We start from the raw sequence: 26,731 nt of genomic DNA, 5'->3' as shown, positions 1-26,731 counted from the left end.
AGCTGTTTTTTGGACATGTCAACTTTTGACATTTTTTCGGCCCAAAACACAATATATCATGTCAAAAAAACGAAAATACCATTCTATAATATGGTGAAAAATGTCAACACAAGAAATGTCCAAAAAACATCTGGAAACAGCCTAGAATAGCATACCGAGAAAGGTAGAAAATTCCATTCCAATTCCAATTACATCCCCAAAACAGCTGAAAACTGCCTATAAAAGCATGCAGAGACATGCCATAGCATAGAACGCTGCAAAACGGCCCAAAACACCATAATATGGCATGTCGAAAAAAAGGACCAAAAATGCCATACTATATGGCGAAAGAAATGTCAAAATATGACGTCCCAAAAACATCTGGAAACAGCTGAAAATAGCCTAAGACAGCATGCCAGGACACACCATAGCACAGAATGATGCAAAAACGGCCCAAGCATCATAATACAGCATGTTGGAAAAACTACCGAAATTGCCATGCTATAGTATGGCGAAAATGTCAAAATTTGACATGTCCCAAAAACAGCTGAAAACTGCCTAAATAGCGTACTGAGACACGCCATAACATAGAATGTTGCAAAATGGCCAAAAACACCATAACATGGCATGTCAAAAAACGACCAAAAATGCCATACTTTAGTATGGTGATAAATGTCAACATTTGACATGTCCCAAAAACCTCTGAAAACTGCTGAAAATACCATGCCGAGAGCACAGAACATAAGCCATAAGCACAGACTGTTGCAAAAACAGCAAAAAACATGTCAAAGCATGTCAAACATGTTGAACAAATGACTTTAAATGCCATATTATAATATGGCGAAGAATTTCAAAATATGATGCCCCAAAACCAACTGAAAACATCTGAAACCCGCTAAATAGCGTCGCGAGATATGCCATAGCTTAGAATGTTGCAAAAACTGTCTAAAACACCATAATACAGCATGTCAAAAATACGACAAAAAATGCCATACTTTAGTATGGTGATGAATGTCAAAACTTGACGTCCCAAAAACATCTGAAAACTGCCGAAAATTCCATGCCGAGACGTGCTGTAAGCATAGACTGCTGCAAAAACAGCAAAAAACAACATGTCGAACAAACGATTTTCGATGCCATATTACAATATGGCGAAAAATTTCAAAATATGACGTCCCAAAACCAACTGAAAACATCTGAAAACCACCTAAAATAGCGTGCATGAACATACCATACTACCATGTTTGTTCATGACTTTGACATACTATACTATGTTTTTACATGATTCTCCACGACATACTATACTATGTATAGAGGGAGTTGTAGCAAAGATTCCAGAATAAAAGTGCTTAATGATGGTGAGATACTAAGTCAACATGTCTTACAAATTCAAAAGCAAGTTCTTAAATCAATCATCACAATTAAGTCAAAATTAACCAATTAATTAACAAAATTAATTGAAGCAAAGCTGGGATTTTGTCTATATCAAAAGTATGCGATATCATAAAACATAATGAGAAGATAAGCCAAGTTTACTAAGTCAAAACTATGAAAATTAAATATACTTTGTCTTCTATGTCAAATTTAATAGATCGGTCAAGAGTTTGATTTACAAAGTTAATTTACAAATTATGCACCTAACTGCAAGTACTTTCTTTTTAAGAAATAAAAATGATTGTTTACTCTCTTAGTTTTGATTTACTACTGAGTCTGACCAACCATGGGTATCTTTATTTTCCTCATTTTTAACCCATCTAATCTAATCTAATCTAATCCTGGCAGAGATGCTCCTGTAGCGCACAGGTATCGGGAAGTTTTAAAATTTGAAAACAGATGAAGACTGGTCATCAAACTGCATAAAGGAGAGGACAAACAGGCATCACTTGTTATGCTAATGCACAGTTTGTACTTTTATTGTTGCCTCATTCACTAAACAGTTCAATGGTGCAAGATTACCATACACAGAATTAGGATATCTGCATGACACATCTATGCTATACAGCGAATGGATTATATTTATTACAAATACAGTAAACATATTTACATTTTAATTCAAGCTCCATACAACACAGATATTTACAAAATAAGTATGAAAATGAAACCAGTCTGACAAATAATGTACAGTGTTGATGTTGTGGGTTTGTTTTGTCTTTTGGTGAACAAATCCAAAGGGAACGCAGTGAACTAATATTAATTGTCAGAGGGGAAGATGGAAAATATCATGGCTAGTTTTGTTTTGAAAGGCATCAACGGAAGAAAAAAAAGTGTTGAGGTGAAGAAAGACACCAGCACAACAATAGTATACTGTCATCATAGATGTCACTAGCTACTTTGTATTATATTCCCTGATATTAGAAAAAAATAAGTTAAAAACCACCCTTATTTTGTTATGACTCAAGTGGCTGGCTAGCATGAGTAGTGAGTAAATATTCTTCAAATTAAACGCAGACTTTCACTCAAATCACTTTCTGGTAAAGAGGAAGCGCTAATGTAACTCACCTCCCTTTTAGTTCTCTTTTTCTTTTTGAAAGATGGAAAAACACACCTTCATAGTACATTCAACGCTCTCCCAGTTCAGACTGGAGGAGGCTGCCACACCATCATTTGGTTCACTCTGAGTAGAACAACTAAACCGCACAGACTTTATTTGATCAGTTAGTTGAACCTTTTATTAATATGTGCAAAGAGCTGCAAACTAATATATACATTGCAAACAATAAATACACAATCCAAAATAATATACCTCTGCAAATTAGTCAGTGAAGTGAAAATGTTTGCTCTGACGGGTCTTCATTTCGCATCTCATGCAGTACGCTGAGGTTAACGTGAGGTACGTTGCACTTAGAGCCTTCATCAGTGCATAGATGGTTTTTCAAAATTAATTTTTCTCTTGACAGACAAAACATCTTTTCAGAAGGTTTTTGTTTCTCTGTCCAGCAGGTTGGCTAACCCGAGGGCAGTGATGCTCCGCAATTCTGATTTCTGAGGCAAATGTTTTCTGTCTTTACATCAGCAAACAGTGAAGATGTGTCACTGCAAATTCTTGTAACAGGCAATGGTGGCCTCTGTTTCAACACCTTCGATCATTACATCTCTATCATGACACAGCAGGCAGACTACTGGTTGGTTGGCCAGAGTTTTTAAAGCCTATCTGTGCTCATCACATTTCGACTATTTTAAAGAAACAGAGGCATAATTCATCAGGAGCCAAATGTAGCAGCTGTGGTTCAATGTACAGAGCAAATATTTTCATAAACAATACCGGAAATAAAACCTTTGAGCATATGATGTCCCTTTATTATCTCCTCCTTCTTTCTCAGAAACAGCTATCCAGTGTAGCCCTGATATGTGCTCTTATCCTGATACTCAGAAATAATCTTGGACTCATCGTGTGTGACCTGCCCTCGTCTTGCTATAGATATGTGTTAATGTGCAAAATAAGGTTAAACACCAATAGAGCTGGTTACAACTTAAGAATAAATGCCCTCTGTTACATTTCATATAAAACTTCACTGTGGAATGATTAAAAGCATAATAGAAAAAATGTTAATAATTATATTAAAAAAGAAGAAAAAAAGAAATGTGAACCTAATGCATTAGATGAGTTTCAATTCAAGGACACAAACAGAAAATGAAAACACTGCTGAACAGTAAGTACTTCACTTGAGAGATTTTACCCGACACCGTCGTGACAGTGAGGGGAGTCATGGGGTAGCCTATTAACTGTCCTGCAGGCTATGTGTTAGCAGCTGCATCAATTATCTACTGGCATCAAGGCTAGAGCATTGCAACTTCATTCTCCTTTCTTTTCTCCTGTTTCACCAGGTTTTGTTTTGTCTTCGGTGTCACACGGACGTGATGGTTTAACTAGATGTTGAGACTCTCTCGAGGCCTAAACATGTAAGAAAAACGGCAAGAGGAGCTGGGAGGAATGTTTTAAATGAGAGCTAACTACCACACTGATCCCAGAACAGACTGTATGTACAAATCATAAATCTCTCTTAACTGTCCGTCCTCCTCCTCCTCTCCTAGAAACCGTTTTTTTTCTTGAGATGAAATAGCAAAAACGACAGGGATAAATATTTACTCCTGCAGGAACAATCCATTGTCACATTTCGCTGCTAAGATATGAAATAATCTTCATACATGTTTGCATGTATTTTGGATTTTGACACAAATGCATGACTTTAAGTAATTGCTGACTGGCGGCACTATCGGGGTTGGCATTTGTGAATGCACGCGGGCTGAGGAGAAGGATCTAAATATCACATGGATGAGGGTGGAAATCCAGCACTGCCCTCCGGTCTCACTGAGTTTGGAGACGTTTTTCACACTTAACATTTTGTTTCTAAAGGCAGAGGGGAGCTATAGAGGCAGCGGCCTGATGAAAACCTCACGAGGAGAAGAAAAACCTATGAATTCATTAGCAGCAATAGATTTTTAACTAGCCTTGCTTTCTGTAGCAAAATGTAAACTAATACATCGCTTAGAGATATCTGTATATTTTCCTGTCATGGTTTCAACTGTAGGTTATCTGTTTGATTTTAATTATTTTTGATTAAGCAAACTTGCTCTTCTCCTGAGGACTGCTGCAGTTATCATGCGGGCATATTTAAAAAAAAAAAAAAAAAAAACGACACCAAAAAAAAATTTTAACTCTTCTCGGGAGACAAATAACACTGATAGAGACCATTTCTTTACAGATGATTGGCAAAACTGAAAAATTAGTGGCCAGAAAGAACAGTTTCTGAAGAATCGTGCACACACAAGTAGACTTTTACAACATGCTACTAGTTAGGGAGTTAGGGAATGACAACAAAGCGGAACAAAATTAGACCCAAACATTGTCATAAAAACAAAAACACAAACAGCTGAGGAGGAAGAGGAGGAGGGGGAGAGAAATAGAGAGGAAGAAAGCTAAGTTGGCAGAGGGTCGTTGGAGGGAGAGAGGGGAGGCAAATTTCTCTGGAACTGAAACTTTTAGTCGCATGAAAGGAGACTTAAGCCACAAGTCTACTTACAAGAGAAAACTGTCAAGAATCACAATGATTAATAAGTGTTAACACTTGGTATGTTCAAAAGGCTTTCCAGAAACAATGGAAGCCGTGGTTTCCCGTGTGACGGTCGACCCGCTCAGTTCTTCATTAGGCCACTACGCCTCCTCGCCAGCTTAGATCTGTAGGAACAAGATTTTATGTTGTGACAAGACAAGAATGCAGCTCCTGGAGAAAAAAGAAACACCTCCTGCTAAGGGTTAGGAGAGAAAAGAGAGAGAAAAAGAGAGACAGTGTGTGTGTGTGTGTGTGTGTGTGTGTGTGTGTGTGTGTGTGTGTGTGTGTGTGTGTGTGTGTGTGTGTGTGCATACCTTATCGTTCCTGCTAGCAGAGGGTTAAACGCGTACAGCCAATCGTTCATATCTTTCTCGTTGTTGGCCTGCAGGAGGATTCCTCGATGCTTTGTGCACACAGCAAATGTGTTGGGAGTCTAAAACGAAAACAACAAATATTTTTATTCTGCACGTCTTTGGGGTTTTCTATATATGCAGATTTCAGGTTGCTGAAGAATAGTTTTTTCAAAGTTGTTGTCCAGGTTATTTTTTTCCTACAGCTACACGATGTGAGGAAAGTATGCATTGAAAACTGGGATAATATTACTTGTGATAAATTGATACAAACGTTTCCTCAGATCTGTTTGCAACATTGCTTTTTGAATTTTAAAAAACTTGAAAGGCAATTATTTCCTTTCATTTACACACTGACCTGAATACAAATGGCGCCAATAAAAAAATGATACTTACATTTAAACACAGTTTTCTACTGATACTCCCATTCAACTAACTCAAAAAAATCTCTCAGTGCAATATCACAGTCTTCTGCAATGTGTGTATCCTGCAAGTTTACATTGCCATGACGATAGAAAAAAACTATATATTTTCAGATTTTTGCAAAAGACTGATAAATGTGATGCTCTTATAAAGAGATGTAAAATAATAAAGTTGAAATATCCCAGATAAGGGTGCTGCCATCTTGCACTGGTGACATCATTTGGAGTCAGTGTCGGCGCAGCAGAAGTCTCTCTGATGTCGAGTTCTCGCCATTAAACGAATGACGAGCAGCTCCACTGACATGAGCAAACTAATTACACACACAGCCGTCAATCATGTCAAATCTTCTTTTTATGGCATAATGTAACTAATTAAAACCACATACACATTTTCTCCAATGATAGTTTGTGTCATTTTAGGTAGTTCCTATCCTCCTGATTATTGTCCAAATGTTCCTTTTTTTAATGTATTTTGATCTCTCAATTTGGCTCATGTCCCGTTCCCTAAAATGGAAGAGGTCGGCTTTATGACCTGTACTGCAGCCGGTCTTTGAGGGGAGATTATAATGTTTTGCTTCACCTTTGGGGAGCTGTCATGTCATTCATCTTTATCACACAGACGGTGGTATTGTACTGTGTGGATGTTCAGTTAATTATCTGTTGGAGGTGACAAATTAGTTGTTGGGAAGCAGGATACACCTGATGACTCGACACTCTACCTTGAGCATGGCCTGCTGGTCTTCACTGTATTCCACCTGTGCTGTGGAGAGGTTGAGGACACCCCGCTCCACCGGGTCCTTGTCGCTGTTGTAGATGAAGACATAGGGTCGGCGCACGACCACAAAGTGCTTCACCCACGAATTGGAGCGCGGCTCCATAAAGCTCAGGAAACCTTTCTTCGAAACTACCGATCTGAAAAAGGAGCAAGAAAGAGCTCAGTGAAAAAAGCAAAAAGTTGAGGCAGTGCTTGTTTGTCTGCAGAAGGAAATTAGGTTTGGTTGAAAACACCAGAGTTAAGAAATCAATTCACATCGTCTCTGCTTGGACTGGAAAACAGGATTATCTATTTGTGTTTGCTCTGTGAGATGCATCTCATATTGACTTTCTAAAATTACATCACTGCACATAAAAGTGAAAAGAAGAGAAAATCTTTAAGTCTAGCGGAAGAGCCAAAATGCAAGCACTCACCCTGGCCTCATTTCTTCAATATCAGGCACCAAGTTGAGGAACTCGTTCTTCCCAGCCCGCGCTAGGTAGGACGTCTCCAAAGTGGGAACCATTGGGAAGTTTTCATAGTCTGAGCAGGAGGGACTGGAGGCACGGGAGCTGTTCTCTGGGGTCCTTAGGAACAAAGTGCGCCAAGTTAACATCGGGGTGACAGCCTTTAAACTAAATCTACAAAAAAAAAAATGTGTGTTGAGTGTAAAATGTTTTACTTCTGGTCTATGGAGCCACAGCGTGAGTCGGACAGAGAGGGGCAGGTGGAGGACGGGGTGAGGGTGGCGCTGCTGAAGCTGGTCACTGACGGGTCTCGTCCCATTGGTGAGATATCAGACAGCTGAGGGAAAAAAAAGAGCATGAAGTATTTGTTAATATAGATTATTGAGAGAAACATATGAACTGCTTTTAAAGGAAGTTTCTTTCTGTCATTACTTACCTTGCAGTCACTAATACTGTTGACCACTTGGTTATATTCACTGTTGAAGGTATGTGTCAGGAGGCGCAGGCACTACATGAGAACAAATATCACACTGATCTGTTAGAGGAGGAGAGGCAGCTGCCACCAGTTGCTGAACTTTGCAGCGAAGACATCATCACTGTCAGTGTCCCACAGTACTGACGCTGCTCTCACCTTAGTAGCCAGCTCCTTCTCACGATCCACCAGGCTCTCGATGTCGGCGGAGTCGTAGCCGCTGCTCTCGCTGGGCGTGATGGCGCTCTCAAAGGTGGTGCTGGAGATCTGAGAGGAGATGGAGGTGGATGTGGAGAGGCTGTCTGAGCTCATGCTGGGGGACAGTAACTCGCTCAGGGACTTTGTGGTGGGAGCTGCTCCCACCGGAGCTGCGTCTCCCAGCTTCTCCCGCAGCAGGAGCAGGTGACGGGTCTTCTCCACCTGGACAAATTACAGAGATGGAGTTAGGTGCTAATTATTTCCATTGTAGGAAGGGACTTTGTACAAGGAAAGTGGTTAATTTTCTCTGTGGGATACTAGATGGGGACAATGGGGAGACAAGGCAAAGCCTTGGCAGGTCAAAAGGAGGATTTGTTTTTTAAATTGCAGTTGAATGTGTTTTTTAAGGACCCACCTCATGCAGCTGCTCCATTTTTTCCAGCTCCCATTGGTGCTCCGCGATGAGACTGTCTCCTCTGGGCCTCCAGCCGGCTAGGTTCTCCTCTCCACGCACATAAGCCACTGATGTGTCCAAAACCTTCCTCCTCCTCCGCTGCATCCCTGCTCGAGACAAACGCACACATTAGAACAAAGCTGATAAAATGGCAGCTTCTCTTAAATCATCTGTGGATGTAGTCTGCTCACCTGGGCTCCCAGTGTCAGACATCTTGCACAAGCTCAGCTCGTAGATGCCAGTAACTCGATTGCTGCGATAAAGCAGAGGAGATTCTTTTTAAGAAGACTGTACGGATCTAACATGATCCATCTGTCTTAAATTTGGTCTGAAGTCTAAAGTCTCACCAGTCAGGGGTTTTGGAGTACCCACTCCCAAAGAGGTTCCTGAGGGAACGGGGAGGAGAGATCTTTGCGTCTCTGGAGTAGAAGACCATGCAGATGTCTTTGGTAATAATAGCAGGCTGGATGCAGTGGTCCAGCTGTGAAGAGGAGACACAGCCAGTGTTTTAGATACGCTGACATCCGAGGGGGTAAAACATATGCCACATTTTAGTACCAGGTCTTTCTCTCTCTCTTTTTTTTATTTCCCTCAGTGTAGGCGAGATTCTTAGCAGATGGCCTTAGCAATGCCGCGTTAAACTGCCATCACATCATCTTCAACATGACAGCTGCTGAAATTTTTTATGCAAAACCAAACAGAGGAACATCTGCACTTTGTCAATTATGAACCATAGCTTTGTTGGCTCACATTTCTATAAAATCTGGGTTGAATGAATTTTTAAAAAATTAGAAATTAAAAAAAAAAAAATGGCAAGCTTTTTTTTCCAAGATGCCCTGCGACATGCAAGTGATGATTCTCTGTTTAAACATAGATTTTTTGGCGTTTATTATGATAGTGATAAAAATACAAAAGGAGAGTGTAAAGGCAAAGCAAAGGACCCCCTCAGACTCTAACCCAGCTGCTCTGGTAAAGACTTCATGCCTTAGTAGTATGCACTCTACCCTGTGAAATACTGGGGCACCACAGTGATGCTTTCCGCTGACCAACAAGTCCTTTTAAGGTTTAAACACCACTTTCTGATATTGGCTCAGCTTGCTCGAAACCTTGTCCAAAGTGGTAACAAAAAAATAAATAAATAAATACTGTGTACTATTTACAGCTTTTGCAAATGCAAAAACCAAAATAAAACAACTAGAGATAGATAAAGCTGTGCTGCGTAATGCAGAGGACTTGCAGCAACACAGCTCTATGCAAAAAGGTGCAACACAGTAGAGCAGTGACTGACCTCCAGATATGCAGACAGGGTCATGTATATCTTCTCTCCGTACGGAGTGACTCGGTTTAGCAGGAGGGAGTTGTGCAGGGAGCTGTCCCACACTGCCTCAAAGCGGTAGAAAGTCCTGAAGGGGAAAAAAACAAAAATATATTTACTTTTTAGCAAAATTACAGCGAAATTAACTTACACAGTGTTATCTTCCATAAAGTCGTAGTCAGTGATTTGTAAACAACAGGAAGTGTGGGATCTGTGTGGAAAGAGCAGCTGTGACTAAACTACAAGGAACTAGTCTAATTTTATAAATAACCACACAGAGAGTCATAGATCATTTTGTAGTGGTGGAGAACGATTATGACGGTGAACTTTGCAGTGACTGAAGTGGCCCTCACACTTATTCTAAGTCATGACAAGATGTGAGGAAGCACAGCGAGGTGAGAGCTTAACAACAGACACAACGTGATCAGGAGCCACAGTCATTAACAGAGTGTCAGGAATGTGGCGAGTGAAGCCAGCAGCAGGCAGAGCACACAGTATGTTCTGCATGTCATGTTTAAACTATGATACAAATAGTATACCTCATAGTATCTATGTAATGACCATCAGACTACTTTACAGATATATTAACCAAAGGGAACACATTAATTTGTGGCACATTGTTTAATATAAAATGACTGTTTGTGTTGCTTGCTTCAGTGTTACGTTGTTCCTGTCTTTGGCAGCAGGGGGCACTCTTACCCACAGACTGAGAGCCAGAGCTGCCCTGCTGGTGCCTCAATGGCCTTGGTTGTTATTGAGCTAGGACTCAAACAGTGAATAACAGCTGAGAGGAAAGCATTCATTTTGAATCCGGGTGCCACAGGAGATCAACATACCATGACACAAACGAATACAAAAAAGGGATTTGCATTTGCATGTAAGATTGCCTTTACTTGTCCATAAATATGTTGGAACGGGATTTTTTTTTTTAAACTCTATATATTGATGGAAATAAAGGCAGACCTAATGCAACATGCCAACAGAAAACACAAACTGTGGTGAACTTATTTCTATGGATCTACAGGACTAAAGAGAAGCATAAAGGTCTTTCACAGAAGGAGCCTTATGTTCTCTGGTCACTGGTACCTATCAATATCCTTATCAATAGAAAGCCTGAGCACAATCAAGAGTCCAGCCGCAGCAGGAGGAAAGAAGAGAGTGCACAGACAAAAAAAAGAGAGAGAGGCACAGAGAGTCAGGCAACAGACAATGGAGCAAATTAACATGAAAATCAACAGCAGTGAAAATGGAAATTTTCATGCAATGATTCCACTGAGCCTTCAGCAAATTTAAAGACATGGGACACACACAGATGTTGCCTGTTACTGTTCTACCGTTTTTATTGCCAGCCTTACACCAAACAGCTTTTCAATCTATTTTACTGTCGAAGGCACATTTTCAATGTTTGAATAAAGTCTTGAGAGTTTTACCTCTGTTGTGCACTCCTGTGATCTCGAACATTTGGTGCAAGGAGGTCATTAAACTTGGACTTGAGTTAGTCTTTTTCGTGTCTCGTCGCCGCAACAAAATTGAACTTGTTTGATATTATTGTAACTTTTTGTTCTTGGCTCACGCAAACAGTGAATATTATCTGCGCTCTCTCCAGCACCAAGCACGGAGCGGCAAGAGTCTGTTTAATTCGCCATCAACAACCAGCACTTATTCTAGTGATAAACAATCTTAAGATCTCCTCCAACCAAAATAGTGCAGCTAACCGACACAGGCTGGTAGCAAGTTAAGACAATCAAATCCAAATTGTTAACTTCGTACACAAGCTTTTATGGATTATATTAATTCAGAATTGACAATAATACTGTTGACATATGACGCCTTTTATCTTGTGTTTCTAGTTATGTGTTTTTGTGGACATGTAAAGAAGTAGTAATATGTCATATTTCCTAAAGGGAGTTATTTTTCACAGGGAGCAGGATGGGAAATAATCTCAAAGGAATCTAGTTGTAGTCTTGCAAATAGTGACTCTGCAAGATCCCTTGTCTTTGCAAAAACCCTCTAGAGTAACAGTAAAAGTGTGTATGTGTGAACGAGTCACACACTGTAAGATTTTCCCTTCAAATGTGGGAGGGTGTCAGGTTTAAGTCTTTAAAAAGTCTTTCAGTGTATGCTGGACATGAGAAAAAGAAATTATGGAATAATGGAAAAATGAGAAAATAGCTGAGCTGACATTTGCTGCATTAAAACAAAGTTATTTAGGTTAGACCTGAACTAATAATCATACAGACAACAAGCAGTATGCTGTTTATTTTGGACAGTCAGTGGGCATTAGTTACCTGTTGGAGTTGTGGGACGACTTGATGTTCTTGGCTGAAATGATGTTGAGGGACAGGACGGCATCAGCAGCACTATCGTCCACTTCAGCCTTGTTCCTGATACGACCTGGTGGGACACAACGCAGCACAACACATCAACATCCTGTCACAGATTATAAACGGAGCTCAGCCACACAGTAGTTTACCAGCCAGTTTGTCCATTAACAGCCATGTTGTCACAGCGTCCAGCATTAAGACACGCATGTCTGCTTACTTGTGATAAAAATATGTCAGCAGCTCAAAGTGAAATGTAATTATATCGTCCATCAGCCACAGCTACAGTATAAACTACTTAAAGAGAAAGGCGGCCTGAGGCGACACAGACAGTTCCTCAGACTGGAATTGTGACTGAGGAAATGTTTTCAGCACTGCCCCACAAACTCAGCTTCCTTTGAGACAATGAAAGATGTCGAATCCTATCATAAGGGTGTCCACTGAGTCTGCTGTGTGAATGAGGAAACAAGCAACACCCTCTTCTCTTCACCTGTGAAACAGCAGCGTTTTGTATCTTTGGTGCCTGTTTGCTGTAAAAATGTGGAACTAGTAATGCCTGAAGAAAGACTGCTCACCCACGACCAGCTCGCGGACGTCCTTCCAGTGGAGCTCACTTCCCTTCTCATGGATAAGAGTCACTGTGATCCTCCGCTGGATCCCCTGCAGCACACATGACAGGAGCTTATGATCAGAGTAGACACAGCTGCAACTAGATTAAGCTTGTAGGGGTTTTTTTGTAAAGAATAAATATTATTTTCCAGAACACAATGAATAAAATATGACATTTCCTTTGCTTTTGTGAGTTAACAATGTGCGCAATACATTGACGACTTGATAAGATAAGATAATATAATCTTAAATTAGTCCCACAACAAGAAATTTTCTGCTGAAATTAGCAGAAAATTCAGCAATTTGTGAAGATCTCCGGTACCTGGTGCAGTAGATAGGTGCCGTGGCAGGGCAGTCCTCCACTGTGATCCACTACAGCTGGGATGTACCTGTGGAAGAAGAGAGGTCTTTTAACATACCTCATGGTGTTCTGGAGGACTATTTAAATAATGCATGTATTAAAAAATAAGACATCCACCATCTGGAAAACGGCACACATAAGTGAGGACTATTCTGGTTCTCAGCTAAACCCCTCAAATCTATTTTTTCCATGGAGTTAAGACTGACTTATTGTTCATATGCTGCTGATATATGCCAAAGTAGAGCCCTGAGGTCCAAAGACTCTCACCCACACTGACACTTACAAAACTCACAACAACTTCCATTTTTATGGCCCTGTCATATCAGGTTTGTCATATGATATCATGGCTCATATTGAGAGGTAACTGATAGGTTCTGGCATCAGGAGACATGTTTAACAAGTGTTGTTTCATGTAGTGTGACTCTTGTTGGAACCCAGAAATACTGTGTACATCTTTAATGTTTTAATCTATATATGGTATTTCTTCCTGTAATAACCTTTTACTTGTTTTCATATATTCATCACCCATTATGTTTTGTTTTCTTTGTCTGAGTACTGCTTTCAACTTCAACAGCACTCAGAAATAAATCTGATATATCTGACGTTATGTCTTTTTTTAAATGAAACATGAACGTGTTTGATTTGTATAATTAAAGTATTTCATAGTGCTTTATTTGCTGCTGTACGTGAATATGAGATGAATGTGTAGACACTCACTCTCCAGTGGGCTCCAGCTCGCTGATCTCAAACCAGACCAGCAGGTCGTACTTGCTGACACACTGACCCAGGTTGGACTTGGTGATGGTGTTTAACTTGGTGGCTGGAACTGACACACACAGACACACACACATAATGTCAGAGGGTAATCAAGGAAAATGAGTAATAGATATTTACATTGAAAGTAAGATCAATAAATGGAAGTTGGATATGTGATGTGAACACACTGCTAAACCTGGATTGAGCTATTTGCCCACATACATACTGTACCACCGATATTTAAAGGTATACGTTGCAGGATCCCCAAAACAAATGATGTATAGGCCCATACAAAGGTAATCCCTTTTTTTCTACCTTTCCCACTACAAGTGCATGGTGGTGTGTTCATCTTCAGAGACACAGCCCTCTGCCCGTATTCACTTATTTTCTTATTTTGTTGTGTTCAGGACATTCCTGAGCACAGCATGCAGGTGAGGTCCGGACTTTACAAAAAGGCATCGATCAAGTGCAATATCGTAAGCAGCATGCATCCGAGGGGAATTTACAAAAATAAATAAATTGCAAATATCACAAACAAAAATGAATCTGACGTTAGCTTTAACTGCCTATAATGTTTGCAAACAGTAAACGACAATCCCTGCATAGTATATCTTTAAAGGACGTGTTAATCATTAAGTCCATTATTACTGCAAAAGCTGGACACAGAAAACAGGCAATAAAACATAATTTTATACAAACCCAACAGCTGCACATACTGAGATGCTATGAGAAGCTAAATCACAGATTACACCACCACTGACAGCACCCTGCTGTCAGACACGTCAGGATTATGTTCCTGTTGAAACGGACTAATCTCTGAGGCACACAGCTACATTCATTTGTGTTCAATACAGTTGAAATGAACATTATTCCACATGAAAACTACCGTAATTGGACTGCAGCTGAACCTATAAAAGCTTAAGCCTCTGAATTCTGCTGTGAACGTCATGTCAGTGATCCTCTGTGATTATGATAAATACTCATTTCATTATTCGGTTTAAGATTCGGCACACGCAGCAGGTTTACCTGCAGGGTTCAGCTCAGGCCAGTGTGTAAGCGACAGGGGAGGGTTGGACTGAGCTGACTGGACCTAAATAGACCTGCAGCGAGGTGCAGCACACACAACCACTGCAGAGCTTTGTGATGCTTCTGTCTGCAGTCCCAGAGCACCACGTGAGCAAAGCACAGCACTAGTCTAATCACTACAACACAGGTGCATCTAATGCCTCGGCTACTACAGTGCGCGCTGTACCAACCATGGTGCCTGGGCACAATTAGCACAGGGTCATTGGGCACTGGGAGGAAGATGAAGTGAGAGAGCTGGTCGGCCTCGTCCTCCAGACTGGCCACAGCAGAGGAGGCCAGAGCGTTGGCATGCTCAGACAGCGTGTCCAGCACTTTGCCGTTCACATAGCCACTCATCAGGTAGCGGACCAATTCTATCTTACGGGTATGGTCTGGGGTTCAAGTGTATGATGCACGAAAGTCGAGAGAGATTGGAGGGGACATGTGAAATAGGAGATGTGGGAGAGGGAGCATGGAGTTGGGTAAGAGGATTATGGATGGTGAAAAAATGAGACAACAAAAATCCAAAGGAAGCGAGAAATGAAAGAAAAGCGGAAGGAAATATGAGGCATGCTGATATAACCGTAACGAACAGAACAGAAACATGATAAAATGAGGGTGACAGGTGCAGAACATACTGCTGTTACAGAGCGATGACATTAAAAACTTTACCTGGTTTAGACAGAGGCATGGGGATAGGGTAGTATTTCCTTGATGGTGTTGGAGGACTGTTAAAATAAATGCACAAAAAGCTTAAATTGCAGAAACCAATCGGAAAATTGTAACAAAGTCCATTCGGTGTACTAAATATGGATTATAATCACAGCAATAGAAAAAAATTTAGCATCTTCACGGAATAATGTCTGACTGAAACTCCACCAACCTGATCAGGTCCTGGCCATGAAGATGCAGCGGGTGCTGCTGGTAGTGGCCGAACACCTCAAACACAATGGGTTTGCTCTTGATATATTCTATGAAGGACTCTGTGACCTCAACTGAAATCTGTTAAAACATTTTAAAAAAAGGGTTGTCAAAATTTATGAACAAAAAGCTGTTCAAATGCAGCTTGTGTGAGCGTGTTTTGAGTGTGTGTGCACTCACGTTCTGGACGTGGTAAAAGCCCAGTGGAGCTCCTTTCCCAGTGTTCTTCAGAGGCTCGGTGGAAAAAGCCTCATCATGACGATGCAAGAAACTAAGGAAAGAAAGAGAGTCACTTTAATTTTTTTTAAAAAAGATGTTCCTTATGGTACAATGACAGCTGGGTAGACAGCAATTATTCTCTCGACTGCGAATGTTTTTTATTGATTTTGACTTGATTAATGAACTCAAATTGCTTTCAAACCTGCCAAGTCACAATATTTATTGTAAATTTATTTTAGTTTTGTAATATTATAGCAATTTATTAGTTTATCCCTCAGTAAGCTGTTTTTTTTTTTTTTTTACTATACCATACTGATATTTAGATTTAAGTTACCACAGACCAGGGTGCGTATGGGTGTCAACAAGCTAAATTTAAGAATTTTTTAAGAACTGCTTAAAATTAAATAAAATTAAGACCAAAGCTGCAATGGAAACCCACACCATAAGTGAAAATATATACTTTCCAAGACCAAGTAAACACATTGATGTCACTGATGATACTCTCTGTGTTTATCAAAAAACAACAACAAGCAGGCTGGCTAGAAGAGCTTAGTTTAACCATAAAGTTTCATTGTGTGATTGAAATGCCTAAAAGGGGCAAAAATACAGGTGTTAGGTGAAAAGTCTGTTGGTCTTTTGCCAAATTGTCTCCCACTGGTAAAATTATGTGTTCAATAGTGCCAACACTGGAAATTCTTGCAGTGACTTGACTAAAAAACATTTGAGACCCATCCAATCTGAATTCAACAACAATTTAATAACATTTAAGGCCTTTTGTTAGTTAATGTGAATTCAATTCATTTTAAGACTTCAAAAGGCTCCATGACCCCCTCTGACAGACTATTTTTTGAGGATTGACACTCACTTAAACTGGCAGAAGATGTCTGCGTACTCCGGCGGGACGCCGCTGGCCTGGAGCACTGTAACACGGAAGGTAAAGATGCTGCCCACCTCCAGCTGGCCTGCCAGACCGTCACCACAGCTCAGCTTGGTGTCTGCGATGTTACCCAGCTTGAGGTCTGAGGAAAGCCACAGGGGAAGGTTAGGGGGACTTGAGCTGTGATTTATCGAAAATGAGCTGCACCTGCATCTGTGCTCTGCAATCTACGTATGAAGTCCAAGCTCTGCACCATACAATCAGACTGGTTTCTGCACATTATCAAGCTTGTGATTTGTAGAAATATTCCTTCACAAAGTGAGAAAACCTGCATCAGTCTCATTTCCATAACTATACATTTAAAGCCTTCCTTTGCATTCAACAGGACCATCTGCCAAGAGTGTTTCCCATTGGGCTGAGAGGTCGAAATTTATGAGTGGAGAGGTGAAGGTCTGGCAGTCGTACCCATGTCATTGATTCTGTTGAGCTCCTCTGAGGGTGTGATGACCTCTGAACTCTGGCCCTGACCCTCCACAATGCGCAGCTCTTCCAGGGACATGCCAGAGCGGGTCATAACCGTGGAGGGAAAGTCATTCTGAAAAGGAGACAGATGCAAGAGGAGGAAGGCATTAGTATATAGCTCGTAGTAAGATAAGGAGTAGACAAACCTCCTGTGTGAAGGCATTTCTATATTATTGAGCAATACTTAATGAAAAGGAGTGAGGCTGATAACTGCTACTTCTTATCTATACTTGTTTTTATAAGATAAATAGGAAATGAACAAACAGCATACAACATTCAGAGAAAACCAACCTCCTCTGCCGTCTTGTTTTAACCCAAATATTATACACCCACTCTCTCACTCGCACAGAAAAGAGACAGAAAAGTGTGTCTTCAAGTTCAAAAGTACTTTCATCTGTCTCGGGGCTTACCTTTTTGAAGTACTCATCATCAAAGGAAATCTTGGCGGTTCCTGACTGTCTAACTCCTGACCCATAGTCCGGGGCCTCTTCGTCAGCTACAAAGAGACAAACCATACTTTTATCAGGATCGCTCACAGACACGGCTGACTTAAACTGTCAAAGCACATCAAAAGGAATACACAGAGAATCTGAGGGAATCTTCTCTTTGCCACCAGATCAGCCGCTTTTCAAAAATGTTTTCACACTGATGTCAAAATCGAAGTTAGAACCACTTATTTATCTGATTTGAGTTACATGTATTTTGGTATCTAAATATTGGCAATAATGTCTGTTTTTTAACTGCTCTTCTGCAGATAGGTTTGTCAGACAACTACAGATAAACAGTCTGCTTCACAACGACAACATCAAACCAATAATTAGCAGGATGTAGCCTGGTCATGAAAATCCTGACACTATTGCTCATCAATCTCATTAATTACTCACCAGCTATGGCCTGGACCCCCACACGCAGGAAACCACGCACCTCGCCCTTCTCTGTTACTATGGCAACACGGTGCACCAGTGGCACAGGGTAAAGCAGGTTGCTCAGGTACACGAAAGCTCTGAGAGTAAAAACGAAGAGAGAGACGTGAAAATCTGATGCTGGTGCAGCGGGGAACAACTGCAGTCGTTGAATCCAGAGGATATTAAAATTGCATTTATTATAATGCATATTTTGTTATGTAACTGCCATCTGTTGCATTTAATTATGCCCATTAAAAGTAAATTAGATACGCAATTTCTCAAAAACAGGAGCAGTCACATAGAGACAATTTTCTGATAGCTCTACATTATCAAGTATATTTTCCTAATGATTTGAACATCTTGAATTAAGCACAAAAATACCCAGTGTTTAACATATATTAATAACAACTATAACATACAGTAAAATATTAGTGACAATATGTTAAGGAATAGGCAAAACTAAAACAAAGAATAAAAAGTGAACAAAACTCTAATTGCTCCAGGGCACTGAAATCAGCAGCAGTTCAAACCATACACAATATTTTTAAACTGCGTGACGGGGTGATGACAGATCACCAGGGATCCAGCAGTAAAGGCCGTAAAAAGAGTGGTTTATTGTGTCGTATTATGGCGACGTTAGTCTCTAACTCACACACTCACTGACTTTTTGTTTTGTGGGGCTTGATTTGTTTTGCTGCACCCTTGGTGACCTGCTCTTTCTCTGTCGCCCCTCCCTCCCTCCTCCTTTCCCTCTGCTGGGAGACTCAAGGCCAAGGCGGAGGAGCCACATCAATCTGTGAGATCTCTGAAGTCACAGTGACGGGGTAGGTGGCTGAGCTATGGCTGTTGCAGAGTCTGGCTGGCTTGTAGCCTGCATTGATCAGCACTCGCTGTTTGTTACTCAGCTATGACGTTTACGGCGCGGCGGCAACAGCCTCGGTACAACGTGTGCTGTGATTTCAAATGCTGCTGCAGCATATTATTACATCTTGACAATGAATTAAAACAAACATAATAAGCAAGATTATGTGATTGTCGACTACCCGTGAGTTAATGTTATCTGCATAGTTCCAGGAGCAATGTTAAAACAAACAAGGTTATAAATACAAAAGTAATGTAATAAAACAAAAAAAACAAGGTTGAAAGGATTAAAAAAATATAACAAAATGACAGACAGCTAATCAACTTAGACACAGCAGATACATGTAGTTCACACACAGATGGGAGTTAATACAGTCAGCGCTGTGATGTGGCGGAGGATGAGACATCACGCTGGGAGGAGGTGGGAGAGAAAAGGATGGTGGCTTTTTCAATTTTTGGGAACGGAGTCTAAATTAAAAGTAACTCACACAAAGCAGGCCTGAGAGCACAGAAGCATGACTAATCATATTAAATCCAAGACTGGTCCAATTTATCTCTGCAAAGCTGCTATGAATACCCGATCTGATGCTGAAATTATTCTTTTACCAAGGAAGGCTTTACTGATAATTAATAAGGGATATGCTCTTAGTGTTTGCTCACATTTTTAAGAGATTCTGAAGAAACCTAAAATGATAGCTTATATCCCATTAGTGCAGCTTCAACATCTGCTGAGCACTGTTGTTGGGTGCAACATCTGTCTGTCCTTCATCTGCATCATATCATCTTCATATTCATTCATAAAGCCTGTTTCATAAAATGTTAATTATCATGTTTCATACTTTTTACAGGAAGTGTTTTTGAGTAAACACTCATTAATCTTAATATTTATTCCCCCTCTTTGTTTCACTTCACTCTACATCTGTATGGTTAAAAATTAACCACACACTAAACCAAGCCATCATCCGCCCAAACTCCTGTCCCAGGCTCTGTGTGGAGGACGTGGAAACCAACCACCAACCTTCCCACCAGGATGAACCAGGGGGAGCGGTCATAGAAGGGGTCCTGGCCGTCGCTGAAGATATCCGAGCCCTCCTCAGTGCCAGCGTCTGAGCTGGTGTCGTCCACAAAAGCCTCGTCGTCAATCAAGTCAGACATCTCGCTCTGGCGCTCGTCGGCCAGCTCGGTGATCTCCGAGTCAGTGGTGGAGAAGGTAGGCGAGGGCGTGCGGTCGGTTAGGCGCTCGTTGACACAACCGTGGAAGATGGGGGAGCTGAGTAGGTTGGTAGTTTGGGAACAGTGGCAAGAACCAGGGAAAGGTAACATGGGAGTGATCGAGGAGTTAAACAGGAAACTTCATTGAGTACAGCTTTGATGTGACATTTCACTTTGGCATTGTTTTCTCACAAATGGTTTGTTATTTGTTGGTTTCTGACAACAAATAATACAACAAATGGCTCCTTTCGAAGGGTATATAACCACAGTTCATGGTGGCATGTTTACATATTAGTCAACTGTGAATATAAATAATATTTACGAGTTATACTTTTATTCGCTGTGCTGATCAAAGGCTTCCAGCGGCTACCCTCAACTGTTAAATGGTTTGTTTTCTCTCATGTTTCTCAATCCATGAGTTGAGTCAATCACAACACCTTAAACTGTCAATATGACAACTTTTTAAAGTAGCCTACTTTAAAATATTCACTCGTTTCAACCAGATAGTGTGATCTGCACATTTCTGATTTCCTCACTTACAGTAAAAATGTGATTAAACATTGTTCCAGTGTGCTCCGGCAGCATTATACCCCTGAAAACGATGTACTAATAGAAAAAAGATAAGCTTTTTTTTAATGTTTTTTTTTTAATCTTCTGAATTGCAAATTAATTAACCACCAATAGTAGTCGCGCATTCACAGACACCACATGATTACATTTTGCTTCCTTGTGGTAATTTGACGATTAGCAAAACCAAATCAATTGAGAAAATTATTTTCTCTAATACTAATACATTGGAGCTATCGCAAATGCCGCAGGGGATTCATTTAATAAAGAGCAGGTATTACAAGAAGCTGCTGAGTGTCACAGCAGTTTATAGAAACATGACTTTTTTATACCAAATTGAAATGCCACTTTAAAAGGATTAACATATAAATCTTATAATGTATGCTGGCTGAAAGGGGATGAAATACAAAATGCCACAGATTTCCACTTCCATATCCAAATCCACTATGTTGTTTACAAGCTTTTGTATGAACTGGATGGGATATCGACACAAGTTTGGCAACAGACACAGCAAAATGATACAACGGATAAATGAAAGTGACAGTTTTCATGATTTAAAAAAAAACAAAAAACAAAAAAAAAAACATAAAAACAATCCACAATGTGATACGCAAAGGGATACCAATAAGTGACATGAAATCAATTACACCAAATAAAATTGCAAACGTAAAATCAAATTATAAACGTGATAACAAAAAAAATACAATGAAAGATTTATAATGAGCAACAAAAATAACACGGGACATAAATTATGCCAAAACGTGATAATCACTGATACACATGACTCTAATGACAGAAAATGAATCTGTTTAACAGCATTTGACCGTGAAAATGAAGAATGAATCTTATAAATGGATCCCTAAAGTTGACTGCATGAAGCCACAAAAACAAAACCTGTCACTTAGAACTCAGGAAACAACCAGCACAACAAACAGTATTTTAACAGGAGCTACAAAAACATGTGCAATAATGTTTGCTTTTTTTCTGTAGTGACATTACATACCTCCCCACAAGTTTGAACCAATGGAAGCGGTCATAGAAGGGGTCATTCCCTGTCAGAGTGCCCTCGCCGTCCTCCTGGTTATTGGAGGCCATTTCTCCAGCTCGGTCATACATCTCTCTCATCTGATCCAGCCTCTGTCTGCAAATGATGACAGAGCACACGTAACATTGATGAGATGCAGAAAGAGAATATATGGCTCCCCTAATGGATCAAGGGAAGAGATGTACATATGTCAGTCTCATGATTCATTGTATTTTGAGTACTATTTTTTATGTTATTGAAGGAATGAGAAATTATCTGATAAGCTAATTGAGAAAACTGAGATCTAAACAGTGATTCATTAAAATGCATTTCACTAAAACCAGGACTTGTTTAAGGTATGGGCATTACTTGAGTTTATCAAGGGACCAGTAGTGCGTAGCTCCATTCTTCAGATCCTGAACTTCCACAGCCACCACGGTGCGGGGGAAAGGCCTAGAGTCACGCTCTTTCTCTGGTTCTGGCGACAGAAGCTCAGGGGGCAGCGGAGAGTACAGGGTGTCTGTCAGCAAGACAAACTGGAACTGGACCTGAAGAATGGGAGAGGTGGTAGCAAAGGGAAGAATAAAACAGAAAGTAAAAAAACATCAAGCCAAGCCAAGAGCAAAACACAACAAAAAAACAAGCATAAGAATCCATTCTGACTTAATTCTCCCAGCCTTTATTCTTTTTTTTTTCTTTTTTTTCAAAAATAAATTTACAAATAAAAAGCCTCAGAGGGCATGCAGGGCTCACCGTCTTTTCTAGTACGGTTCTATTTAACTGCAGATATTTCCAAGGTTGAAAAGGTCAAACAAATCCATACCATTGCCAATTTGTGGCCTTTCCCTTCCCAGAATCCTCTTGGGGCAAAACACTAAAACCAATTAACAACCCTGGATATAAATAACGGACAGAAACCCTAAAGATAAATAAAAATCCTCTGAAAATGTCTTTGTGACAGACAATCCATCTCCATTATCAATAATGCAGCACCTAGAACAGGAGCAGAACATAAATCACACTGATCTCCTGATGGGGAAGGTGGACCATCGCACACCAGCTTTTAATCCGCAACAAATTTCACCTCCGTGTGTGACAATGAGTCAACACTTTGGTTGATGTGAAATATTGCCTACTGCACTATCTCAAACACATATTATGTTTTAATTTGAGTATCCAGTTCAATGAATTACTGGTATCACGATCACCTGGATAGGAATCTTAATTCATCTCGTGGCGTCTTTCATGACATTATGACGCTGTCATCTTCCCGGGGGAACATCTCAGAACCTGATGCTAAATGGCTGAGAGTGATTCACCTGTTAATGTGGCTGCCAGGTGAGTATGGTATCAGACGACAACTACTCTTATTAAGCAGCACGTCATGTTGTCTCTACTTTGGGAGCAATCTAGAGGCACAAGGTCAACCATTTAAAATACAGTATATTCCCCAAATAAAGCTTTTGGGATACTGGAAAAATAAATCATGACAATGAACATTATTGTTGGACTGTGTAGGTATGTGGAAAAGCCTTCTGAAACAGTCAGGATCATATATTTATATCATCACGTGCAAACATATTTCATTCAGCTTTTAACATTACTCCTTCAGAAGGTCTCCAAATGTTTCTTTTCCATATCTTAATATTTTGTGTTGAGTAAACCTTTTTTTTGTTTACTCTCAAAGCTGGAAAACTGTCTTTTAACAAATACTAAACTACACTTTTGCTTACTTTCTTCTTCAGCTCCACACTAATGGCGTTGGCCTCTTTCAGGTAGACGGCATTTCCCCACAGCTGGTCACGGAGGGAGGTGAACTGATGGTATCTCCACTTCCTGAAAGCCCACTGAGCCAACTCAAACTCGTGCTGAGTCCAGGGCACTGCAGGGAGACAGGAGACACAGATGGTGTGAACATGCATATACACAGAAACGCACACACACACACAAAAGCCCAGGGACACATAATGTAAATGCAAATAAAACAAAAAAGGACCATACCAGTGGTTTCACTTGTTTTAGCCCAACTACAAACTCAATTTACTTAACATTGTTGCCTAAACTTCTAGGTAATCCATCATGTGGAATATGTTGTCAACTACATTTTCAGTCAGTATTTCTTGCAAGCAGTGACTGTGCTGAAAACATTTCCTTTATGATGTGTGTTCAGAGTTTACAGTCAGCTGCAGATAAAATCCCCTTGCACCGTTTTAGGAAAATAAAACCCCAGCAGACAAACAGGGAGGAAATACGGAGATTGTTTTTTGTTTTTGTATCAGTCACATTCTGTCATCCAGATGCAAAGAAAAGTTTAGGCCCATTACCAAATTCAAAACATTACAATTACAAGCTGCTATTGCTCTCAACTTGATTAACAACTATATTCCAGTGAATGGTTTTATTTCGACTAAACATCGTATTACTTTGATGGATGAGATGACTCGAAATGCATGACGAGTCTAAGTTAATCAATCTGATGCTGTTAAAGGTTTGCTGAAATCAATAATGTTTCTAAACACACAACTTGAAAGACTGCTTGCTTTGGAACAATTTGTAGTTGATGGGCTAAAACATGAAAAACTGTAAGTATGGTCCTTTAGACTTTAAAGCAAAATGTTTTTCATCATTAGTACTATGTTTGATTTTAAAGAAATTAAATGATTGTTTATTTATGGACTAGTTCGACTTAATATCTTACATGAGTAATTAGTATGGCAATATTAACAAATTTGAATTAATCTGAATGAAGCTGATATTACATTCTGCTGATCAGAAAACAGGAAATACTATACGCACATCCCAGAAGTTTAGGCTCTGGACAGAAATGTAGAAGAAAATATACAGTGCATTTTTATAGACGTTTTTGGGCTTTAGTACATGAAGTAAAGAAATATCTGCAGGACCAAAGATTTACAGCACATACCTTCCTCTTCTTCCTCTTCCTCCAACTCTTCTTCATCAGGTGTCTCGGCTACCAGAGAGATAGTCTCCACCTGTTTCTGAAGTTCCTGCAATTTGCTCTCGTACACCTGGACGCCGACACACAGGGACAAGGAAAGAGGACACGGACAATTGTCCATCAGACGCAACAACAGGCGACCTCAGCTAGCCATGCACACCACATTTCATCCCAAAAAACACAGTATTATGTCGGGATTACTACACAATCTCTACCTTAAATCCACTACCAGAGATTTAGTACTACATTAAAGTATCAAATGATTATGAATACATGCAGCTGGATGTGTAAATAATGCAATGTGACATGGAAGTGTGTTAAAAATTATATGAAATGTGTAATGAGAACTGCTCCCACCAGGTAGACATTATAGGGTTCAAACTAAATACATAAGAAGATGCCTGAATAGGCATAAAATCTTTCATACCTTGATCAATCAATCTCCCAAAATCAGGACATAACAAGGATGTAACATGAAGGGCTGTGTTGCACATATCTTAATGCACTTCATATTACTGCTCTTTAATTTTATGTGTTTTTATGTGGCAGCTTTTATGATTCCTGAGGGACAAATGAGGTCATTTGGAATCTTGAGATTAATTTAGGTCGGCTTTTCCTTATCCTGCATCAAAACATTACATATTACGATGCTTTTATATACTGAATGTAAAACACTTGCAGTGAAAGCTTTTGATTCCTTAAAGGATAAAATATATAACACAATCAATAACCACATCTATTATCTTAAAGAAAACTGGGGACATAATGCAAAATCAGACACAAGTGAAGAGTTCTTGCACGAAAAAAGCAAGAAGTAGAAGAAATTATTGTAATTCCCATTTTCCATATTACTAAAATTAAGTAGGTAACCCACTTCTTAAGCCGATGTTATACATGAAAAACTTTCACCTTTTAAATTGTTTTTTCGTGTCTGAAATCAGTATACAACATTCGTGAAACAAAACTTCACAAAACAATGAAATATCATGTTTTCTGAGAGAAAGCGCTGGAATGGAAGAGGAGAGGTGCTGGTAGAAGCTGAGTCGACTGAAATCCAATGAGGGGCGCCATCATCATCAGAGCGGGACAGGCTGTGGTCCCGATGACCTCATCCTGTTTGTTCAGTGTCTTCTGGGAAGACAATGCAGCCTTTTCATCTGTCATTAACCTCCTCCCTGCTGAAATCCAACCAACAAGCTAAAAGCTGAAATCTCTCCATTCAAACAACACTGGAAATCCGAAAAGCAGCTTTTGCTGCATGGAGTCGTCTGCATGTGTAGCATAATGCACCATGTGAAGACAATTTTTGAGGCACTTTCAAAACATGAATATTTAAAGTCACAAGTGAGTTGAAAAAATCGCAAAGGCAATGTCTACAGTCACGTTAATGAGATGACGTAAGTGTTTACTAATCCAACTTTCATCCCTGCCCCATGCAGCAATGTGTCATGATGTAACATTAAGTGATTACAGCAATAAGAAATGGCTAATAATAAGGCTTTTTGAAACGTATAGGCATAATAGTTAATAATACCAATTAATAATTGGTACTAGCTTCAAATAGAAAATAAAAATTAAAATTGCATTATTTCAATCATTTACAAAGCCTGTGACGTGACCTGAGGTGCTGTACAAATCCCTCTGATACTGCCTCAAATGCTAGATTTGGTATTGGTGAGTGTGTAGGTATATACACTGATCCAATACCATGTAATTTATCCATAAACTTTAAGTAGTTTTACACTTAGATACGTTTTTCCGGTGATCAGTTATTCTTCGTTTCTCTAAAATAGTAGCCTACGTAACAAGTTGCACTTGTAGCCACTGGCTCTAATTCTTAGAGCTGTGAAGAATAATTGATTTCTGGTGAATAGTGGAATGTTATCCATTAGCAAAATGTCAGGAATTCATTCAAACAAATCACTGGATAAAATAAAGTTCTCTGGTATTCATTTTCTCGATGTGTTTGTTAATGTTTTATAAATGGTTTTAACCTAAACCATGCCATACAGCAATGATAGAGATCATTTCACATCATCTCAAAGTTATTAGTATACAGCTTTTTTTTTCCTCTTTTTTTTAAACGCTAT

At 39.8% G+C, this 26,731-nt stretch overlaps 1 protein-coding gene across 24 annotated transcripts in view; it reads right to left on the bottom strand.

Moving 5' to 3' along the window:
* Positions 1-1,862: 1,862 nt before the first annotated feature.
* kif1b (kinesin family member 1B) overlaps positions 1,863-26,731 on the bottom strand; it is a 66,927-nt gene continuing 42,058 nt past the window's right edge. For 9 of the 24 annotated variants that reach the window (XM_088082248.1, XM_088082255.1, XM_088082253.1 and 6 more), the window contains 30 exons: positions 24,606-24,711; positions 24,479-24,496; positions 23,416-23,564; positions 22,052-22,230; positions 21,662-21,799; positions 19,898-20,149; positions 17,998-18,116; positions 17,524-17,609; positions 17,057-17,186; positions 16,580-16,733; positions 15,676-15,766; positions 15,458-15,576; positions 15,247-15,302; positions 14,766-14,966; positions 13,471-13,579; positions 12,715-12,781; positions 12,359-12,443; positions 11,751-11,856; positions 10,549-10,575; positions 9,436-9,550; positions 8,495-8,628; positions 8,339-8,400; positions 8,109-8,254; positions 7,655-7,915; positions 7,460-7,531; positions 7,239-7,360; positions 6,991-7,143; positions 6,522-6,714; positions 5,345-5,463; positions 1,863-5,155 (listed from right to left, as the gene is read on the bottom strand). In XM_088082248.1, the coding sequence (XP_087938374.1) occupies positions 5,113-5,155; positions 5,345-5,463; positions 6,522-6,714; positions 6,991-7,143; positions 7,239-7,360; positions 7,460-7,531; positions 7,655-7,915; positions 8,109-8,254; positions 8,339-8,400; positions 8,495-8,628; positions 9,436-9,550; positions 10,549-10,575; positions 11,751-11,856; positions 12,359-12,443; positions 12,715-12,781; positions 13,471-13,579; positions 14,766-14,966; positions 15,247-15,302; positions 15,458-15,576; positions 15,676-15,766; positions 16,580-16,733; positions 17,057-17,186; positions 17,524-17,609; positions 17,998-18,116; positions 19,898-20,149; positions 21,662-21,799; positions 22,052-22,230; positions 23,416-23,564; positions 24,479-24,496; positions 24,606-24,711 (3,612 nt within the window). In that variant the 3' untranslated portion in view covers positions 1,863-5,112. The remainder of the gene's footprint in view (positions 5,156-5,344; positions 5,464-6,521; positions 6,715-6,990; positions 7,144-7,238; positions 7,361-7,459; positions 7,532-7,654; positions 7,916-8,108; positions 8,255-8,338; positions 8,401-8,494; positions 8,629-9,435; positions 9,551-10,548; positions 10,576-11,750; positions 11,857-12,358; positions 12,444-12,714; positions 12,782-13,470; positions 13,580-14,765; positions 14,967-15,246; positions 15,303-15,457; positions 15,577-15,675; positions 15,767-16,579; positions 16,734-17,056; positions 17,187-17,523; positions 17,610-17,997; positions 18,117-19,897; positions 20,150-21,661; positions 21,800-22,051; positions 22,231-23,415; positions 23,565-24,478; positions 24,497-24,605; positions 24,712-26,731) is intronic. The other 15 variants (XM_088082261.1, XM_088082263.1, XM_042491095.2 and 12 more) reach the window with 10 other exon arrangements.

This window comes from Plectropomus leopardus, chromosome 9 (genome assembly GCF_026936395.1).
Source record: "Plectropomus leopardus strain MGB_pleo_1.0 chromosome 9, ASM2693639v1, whole genome shotgun sequence".
Classification (NCBI taxonomy): Eukaryota; Metazoa; Chordata; class Actinopteri; order Perciformes; family Serranidae; genus Plectropomus; species Plectropomus leopardus.
This window is presented reverse-complemented; position numbering and strand designations above follow the sequence as displayed.